Raw genomic sequence first — 8,028 nt, 5'->3', positions numbered from 1 at the left:
ATTAAGAGCACTGGCTTCTTCCAGAGGTCATGAGTTCTATTCCCAGCAACCACATGGTGGCTCCCAACCATCTGTAATGAGATCTAATGCCACCTTCCGGCCTGTAGGTGTACATGCAGGCAGAATACTGTACACATAACAAATAAATCTAAAACAAGAAAAAAGAAAACTTACAGACATCGGGCAAGCTCAAGACTTAAAAGGTGGAACGAAGAGAAAACCGGCTAGATCCGGACCACCCAGGTTCACACTCTTGACCAGAAAAAAACGGATCTAACTAACAAAGCTCTCCGGACCTCCGGTCCCGAATGAACCCTGCAGGAGCCATCGTGCGTCAGAGATTCCAGGACAGACACCACTCCCGGCTTACCTTAAGACTTGAATTTGGAGAAAGAAACTCCTGCAGGACTGGACGGAAGCGAAGATGGCCACTGAATGACAAGGAATCTGAGGAACAGGAGCGGTTCTTCGAGTTTAAATTGCATCTACGCAGCCCGAGATCCAACTTCGCTGCTTTCTCTCGGGAACTGGCCTGAGGAACAGCCAGAGGCCTGCCCATTCAAACCTTCCGCTCTCTCAACAACCTATCAGCGCCCTCCTGCTAGCAGCGCCAGCCAATCATCGCACCAAACCACGCCCCCGCCCCGACCAATCGTTTGGCTTGTACCTCTTGCGCTAGGCAGCTCCGCCACACAGAGAGCCTGGGGCACATTGGCTCTCCCTCCGGCCAATCGCCACACCCTTCCTGTACTCAATGCCCTTCGCCCCCCGGCAACCCCGGGTGATTTAAATTGAGCCTTGCTAACGGTGACTGGCTGGAGGAGCTGCTTTTGAGTGCAAGTGTTCTCTTCTCGTTTCTCTCGAGTTTTGTTAGCTTTCGCCTGGAAATGGAACATTTGCCCCCGGTGTGGCAGTTGTTGGGGCATGAAAGGTGTGTGTAGATGCTGAGCCGTCACTGGCCCCTTCCAAGAGGTTTTCTGGGTAGAAATTCCTTTTTAGGGAGAGTAGAGGAATTGAACCTTTTGACGTAATCCTTATGACAATGTTGGTGGTGGGGGAGAAGGGGTTCATGCCTATAATCCCAGCACTCTGGAGACTGAGATAGCATCGCCGTGAGTTTGAGGACAACCTGCACAACTGTGTGAGTCCCAGGTCACCCTGGTCTAGAGACCCTACTTGAAGGAGGTGGGTGTATTAGTAGTGGCGGCGGCGACGATAGGAATGGAACCCAAGAGCCTCGGGCACGCTAGACACCACTGTCATTTAGCTGTTGCTCCCCAGACCAGTTATTTTTCAAGATTATTTTTAAGTGTGTGTGTGTCAGGTTGGGAGGTCAGGGGCAATCCCTTAGACCTGGAGTTACTGGCAGTTGTGAGCTGCCCAATACAGGCGATTTCCCTGCAAGAGCACAATGTGCTCTTAACCACTGAACCCTATGGCTCCAGCTCCCAAGCCCAAAACATTGTTTGTTTTCTCTTCAAAGCTTTAGAGACTATAGGTGTGAGCGTAGATGAGACCATTGGCTGTGAGTGTGGGTGCTGGCTGGCGGGGAAATTTTAATTAACGTACATACTAATCACCTGGAGATCCTGTGAAACTGTGGACTCTGATTCAGGAGGTCTCGATTTGGGCCCAATTCTACATTTGTAACAAATTCTCCATTGATGATAGTGTCTCTGGTCCCAAGACCATATTCTTGTTTGCTTGTTTATTTTTCGTTTTTGGTTATTTCAAGACAGGGTTTCTTTGTGTAGCCATGGCTGTCCTGGACTCCCTTAGTAGACCAGGCTGGCTCTGAACTCAGGAAGATCCGCCTCCCTCTGCCTCCATTTCTGCTGGGATTAAAAGTGTGTGCCACCATGCCCAGCTGAAATTTTTCTTTTTTTAAAATTTATTTTTATTTCATGTGTTTTGTCTGCATGTATGTCTGTATGAAGGTGTCAGATCCCTTAAAACTGGAGTTACAGGCAGTTATAAGCCGCCATGTGAATGCTAGAAATTGAATCCAGGTCCCCTGGAAGAGCAGTCAGTGTTCTTAACCATTAAGCTCTCTCTCCAGCCTCCCCCCCACCCCGCCCCACTTTTGTACTGGTTGAGGCAGAGTCATGGCATATAGCCCTGGTTAGCCTCAAATTCATGATTCTCCTGCCCTAGCCACCTAAACTCCGGGATTCCAAGCATGCGTCACCACAGCCGTCTTCACATTTTTCATAACTAAGAATGTTAAGCTGAGTCTGGTAGATCCCACTGGTCATCCCACCATTGCCGAGGCTGAGGGAGGGTAATTTACCAGCCTGGGCTACACAATGAGACCCAGAATCAAAGAAAACGTGGGGCACTCAGTGGTGAGAGCTGTCGTCTAAGTCCTTGTGAAGCTGAGGAGGACCACAAGTTCATTGCCACCTAGGCTACCTGCAAAACCTTGCCTCAAAAACAAAGGAAATGGTTTAATTAAAAACTTTAGCAACTATTTGAAATGCATGCCAATAGATCTTTAGAGTATGGCCCATGAATGATCACGGCAACCAGATGCTCCTCATGGTAACAGCTTGCAGATCGTTTTTTTGAAACCTTTGTGTGTGTGTGTGTGTGTGTGTGTGTGTGTGTGTGTGTTGGTGGTGGTGGGGGTTTCAAGTGTAGCCCTGGCTGTCCTGTAACTCATGTAGACCAGGCTAGCCTCAAACTTAGAGATCCACCTGCCTCTGCCTCCCAAGTGCCAGGATTAAAGGTGAGCCGCCGCCACCACCAAGGCAAAATAAAACCTTTAAAGCTGGACTTGGGGACTAAAGAAATGGCTCAGTGGGTAAAACATTTACAAAGCAAGTATAAGGACCAGATTTGGATTCCTAGACCCTCCATCAATGCTGGGCAGCATGATGGCCTGCCTGTTATCTTAGCCTTCAGGAGGCAGCGACAATGGATACCTAGAAACAAGCTGGATAGTTAGACTAGCCAAAGACACCTGATTTCAGTCTCTGATCTAATGCACCCATAGGTGTGAACAGACACACACATACACAGCACACACGTATGAAAAGGAAAAAAAGAAAAAAGGTCACTCCTGTAATCCCAGATTTTGGGAGGCTGAGGTAGAAAAATCACCACAGTTTGGATGCTAGTTCGTTTCAGACCACCAATCAGGGTTCTGGAGAAGGCTCTGCCTCAAAAAGCAAACCCTTTATCTGCTCTGAGGATCTTGGCAGTTATAGTGGCCGAAAGGTGCAAGAACATATTCCGCCCGTTTCTATATTAATAACCTTTTTGTCTATAGAAAGTACTTCTCGGGAAAGGAGGTGTGTGAAAAGTCTTTGTCTTCCAGGATAGAGATGGTAAGTGTGGGAGTCATCACAGAGTCTTGTCGCGCCAGGTAAGCTGGAAAATAAGGCTGGGGTTTAAGGGAGTGTGAGCTGTGGTTATTTCTGCTTTTCTCTGAGGTGCCGTGCACACTTGCCTGCAGGTGGGAAGTTGAGACAGATGAAGTGGTCCTGCGGCGGCGGCAGAAGCAGATAGACTATGGCAAGTGCACACCTGGTTACCAGTGCTTTCTGCAGCAGGTCCCCAAGTGAGTGAAGCTATGGGTGGTCACAACAAGGATGTCAGTCAAATGGCTGTAGCTCATTGTCATGTGATGGAAAAAACCACGAGCTCTAGCCAAGGTGAAGAATGACTAGTTTTCCTGCAGGCTAGTCCCCTGCAGGACTAGGACATCTATGGATGCATTTCATCATCATTGGTTCATTTAACTTCTTAAAGTTTTTTTTTATTATGCATATGGCGTTTCTCTTGCGTGTGTGTCTATACACCAGATGCATGCCTCAGGATGCCAGAAGAGGATGTCAGATTCACTGGAACTACGGACAGTTGTGAGCTAACATGTGGGTGTTGTGAATCACACCCAAGTCCTCTGATCCATCGCTCCAGCCCCCTCTTGTTTTCATACCACATAGAGTCCAGGACTCTCTCTCTTCTCCCTGTTCCCTATAGACCCCTCCCCTCTTCTTCTATAACCCCCTCCCTCCTTTTTTCTTTTTTTCTTTTTTCTTTTTCTTTTTTTTTTTTTTTTTTTTTTGGACAGGGTCTCTGTGTAGCCTTGGCTGTCCTAGACTTGCTTTGTAGACCAGGCTGGCCTCGAACTCACAGAGATCAGCCTGCCTCTGCCTCCCTGAGTGCTGGGATCACAGGCATGCACCACCTCGTCTGGCTTTTATAGTCCCCTTCTTTCTACTTCCATGTCGTACACATACAGACACATACATGTAGATGTGAAGTGCATCAAAAAGTTGCATATCATCCTAACTCAGGGGCCAGTCTAAACTTCTGTAGCCGTAGAATTTTAGTCCCTGTGCTTGCTGAAGGGAACATTATTCCCCGGCCCCTCTTTCCCTCCCCCGCTGTGTCTCTTAAGACGGTCTCAGGTAGCCTAAGCTGGCCTCCAATTCACTAGTCAAGAATGACATTGAAGCTCCTGATCCTCCACCTCTGAGTGCTTAGATTTCAGGAATCTAGGTGTGTGCCACCAGGCCCGGCTTCCCTGTGTTTGCTGGGTTGGAGCCTTATCCTGTCCGTGGGTAGTCCCTGTCTGCCTTCTGATTCACCATGATAAGCAATGAGCAGTGTCCCTTTTCCTTTGACCTCAATCTGACCCATATTTGTTGTTGCCAGGGCACAGCGACAGCCAGGCTTTCACCCTCAAACACCAAACAAAAACAGGAGGTACAGCCGCCGATCCTGGGATGCCCAGATCAGGCAGTGGAGAAGAGCCCTGCATACCTGGGACCCCCCAAGCCAGCCTCTGCATGACAGGGAGGCTGAGGGGTGGGTGTGTTCACTACTCCGGCTGCCGCCTCTAGGAGTGGTGTGGGCTAAGCCCCACTTTCTCCACTGTGCAAAGATTTAGGTTTTTTTTTGGGGTGGAGAGGGTGGTATCTGCATGAGTGGATGTTCTCTCATTCTGCTGCCCCTCTAGGAAGGCAACAAAGAACCCCCCAAGGCCAGTGGAGCCTACTCCTTTGGATGATCGCCTGGATAATTTGCCCCAGGCCCCGGAATCCTCAGAGAATTGGGACAGAGGCCAGAAAGAGGCCCAGGTAGTGTCCTCTGCCAAGAACCATTGGATCAGGGAAATAGATGGGGTCTGACCTATGAGGGCACAGTTAAGACACAGTCCAAAAGAGATGAGGGGTTGGAGACAGAGTGCTTGCCTTACGAACGCATGGCCATCTCTGAGTCTGATCTCTCTCACCACAAGTAAAACAAAGGGAGTTGGGCATGGCCGTACATTCCTGTAATCCCTTGCACTGGGAAGGTGAAAACAAGAGGATCAGGATTTACTGTATTATAAAGCAGTAAAACAAGAGCTCATTACAAAAATTAATAGTAGGAAGAGGAGTTTAAAGCCAGCCTCAGCTACATGAAATCCTGTTGCCAAACAAAAACAAGACCTGCAAACATACAAATAAACAAAAAAAGCAAGGGAGTCACAAACATCCTTGAAAATTGAAAAAGGTGAAATTATGAGCAGTGCTGCACTGTCCTCCTGGTAGGCCACCACCAATACACTCAGGGAACCTGGTGTGACGTTTTCAAACGAGTCCTTACACAGACTTGCAGTGTTTTCAAATTTAGTTTTTCAGAATGGAGCATTGATTTTTGTCTCCTTTCCTTCCTTCCTTCCTTTCTATTATTTATTTATCTATTGTGGTGCTGGTAGTAAGGAGTGAGATAGCATCTTTCTCTGTAGTCCAGGCTGGCCTAGAATGCACTGTGTAACCCAGGATGGCCCTGAGTTCATGGCAATCCTCCTGCTTCAGTCTCTCAAGTGTTGGAATTACAAGTTTGAGCCACAAAGCATGACTCAATGTCTTTCAAATAAGCCAATGCCAACTTAACTTTCACCCAACCATTTAATTTTAGTAAAAGAGGGGGGGGGAGGGAGAGGTGGGGGCCTGGAGAGGCCCTTAGTGGTTAAGAGCACTGGCTGTTATTCCAGAGGACCCAGGTTCAATTTCCAGCACCCACATGGCAGCTCACAACTGTCTGTAACTCCAGTTCCAGACGATCTGACATATATACAGGCAAAACATCAATGCAAATAAAAACCAAGAAATAGATCTTTTTAAAAAAGATTTATTTATTTTATGTATATGAATATTCTGTTTTCATGCACACTAGAAGAGGCATTCAGATTCTATTACAGATGGTTATGAGCCATTATGTGGTTGCTGGGAATTGAACTCAGGTCCTCTGGAAGAGCATCCAATACTCTTAACCAATGAGCCATCTCTCCAGCCTCAAAATAAATCTTAGGGGGTGGGGGGAGAGAAAGAAAGAAAAACTTAAAAAGCCAGGCATGCACACCTATAATCCCAGCACTTAGAGGAGGCAGAAGCAAGCAGATCTTTGAGTTCAAGGTCAGCCTGGTCTACACTACGTCCAGGACAGCCAAGGCTACATAGAGAAATCCTGTCTCTAAAAACATAATAATAAATAATGATGATGATGATGGAGAAAATGTGTTTCTGGGTATAGTCCATACCCATAATCTCAGCACTAGGGAGGCAGAGTCAGGATTTTAGTGAACTGGAAGTGAACCTAGTTTACATAGTAAGTTCCAGGACAGCCAGAGGTTAACAGCAAGACTCAAAAAGAAAAAAACAACAACAACAACAAAAAAAAAACCCCAAGGTGTTAAGAGTCTCAACATTGATAGAATTTTACCTTTTACTCAGGCAGTCATTTTACCTCTCAGGTGGTTTTTGTTTTGATTTTTTCAAGACAGGGTTTCTCTGTGTAGCCTTGGCTGTCCTGGACTTGATTTGTTGATAATGATAGTTTCCATTGGTGATTGAAAAGGAAACGATAATATATATGTCTACTTAAAATATATAGAGTGACTAGTCATGGTGGGCCATGTCTGTATTCCTAGCACGTGGGAGGCTGAGGCAGGAAGAATGATTTCAAGGGCATCCTTAGCTACATTGTAAGTTTGAGGCTAGCCTGAGCTACATGAAACCGTCTCAAAAACAAGTAAATAAAGCATGTAGCACAGTGTAATGGCAGTAAGCCACATCTATACCCATTGTCCAACGAAAATGTTCAGTGTAAGATAAATCTCCATACGCACTCCCTTTTTTTTTGTTTTTGTTTTTGTTTTTCGATACAGGGTTTCTCTGTGTAGCCTTGGCTGGCCTGGACCCGCTTTGTAGGCCAGGCTGGCCTCGGACTCACAGCGATCCACCTGCCTCTGCCTCCCGAGTGCTGGGATTAAAGGCGTGCGCCACCACGCCCGGCTCGCACTCCCTTTTTTAGGCTTCACACTGTAGCCCTTGATTGCCCTCTGCTCTTGGAATGCTGACAGGGCTGGCCTGGAACCGCGGCAGTCTTCTTGCCTCTGCCTCCCAAGTGCTGGGATTTTAGATGTGTGCCACTATACCTGACTCTCTACTTCCACTCATTAATTCTTTGCTTGCTTTCTTTCTTTCTTTCTTTCTTTTCAGTTTGCATACTTGAAGGGTTCTGCTGCCTCCCCTTCCCAGCCAGCTCAGTGAGGAAGATCTGCATCACTAAGTCTTCAGCTGTTTTCCTATCCCAGAAGAGTACGGTGTAAATATTTAGAGGAAACATGTTTTTTTTTTAGGGATTTGCAACTTCAACTGTAATAGTGAAATGAGTGGAATTTCTACTTTCTAACCAATTAAAAAAAGAAATCTAAAACTCTGCCCTTCAAAGTAACCACAGCATGAAAGTATTTATTGAAAACTATGTCAGCTAAGACAAGAGTAAGGACCCTCTATGCGTTTTCTTTCCCTACTTACATCAACTTCAGTCTCTTGAAAAAGGACTTAAAACTTTTGCTGAGGTGGGAGGTGGTGGTAGTGGTGGCGACTTAATAAAAAGGCGGTTTCCAATTCCTAAAGAGCACATACAGTACTGTCGACCTCGGCTCCTCATATGCCAGCTTCCTCCCTCCTTCTCTGTCTTAAATGGTCCAGCCATAACCACCGCGCACCCCCATCACACACCCCACAA

General features: G+C 46.7%; 1 protein-coding gene across 1 annotated transcript; it reads left to right on the top strand.

Annotated features, from left to right (window-relative positions):
- The first annotated feature begins 785 nt into the window (after positions 1-785).
- On the top strand, positions 786-7,731 carry LOC311596519 (uncharacterized protein). Its single transcript, XM_084780083.1, has 6 exons — positions 786-931; positions 3,272-3,367; positions 3,458-3,562; positions 4,663-4,713; positions 4,967-5,087; positions 7,497-7,731. Exons 1-6 carry the CDS (start codon positions 888-890, stop codon positions 7,545-7,547), a joined length of 468 nt encoding a protein of 155 aa, XP_084636209.1. The 5' UTR covers positions 786-887; the 3' UTR covers positions 7,548-7,731.
- The last annotated feature ends 297 nt before the right edge of the window (positions 7,732-8,028 follow it).

The sequence above is a fragment of the Acomys minous genome, assembly GCF_964271855.1.
Source record: "Acomys minous genome assembly, chromosome: 4".
In the NCBI taxonomy this organism is placed as follows: Eukaryota; Metazoa; Chordata; class Mammalia; order Rodentia; family Muridae; genus Acomys; species Acomys minous.
The sequence above is the reverse complement of the archived record's forward strand: the minus strand, read 5'-3'. Positions and strand labels throughout refer to the sequence as shown.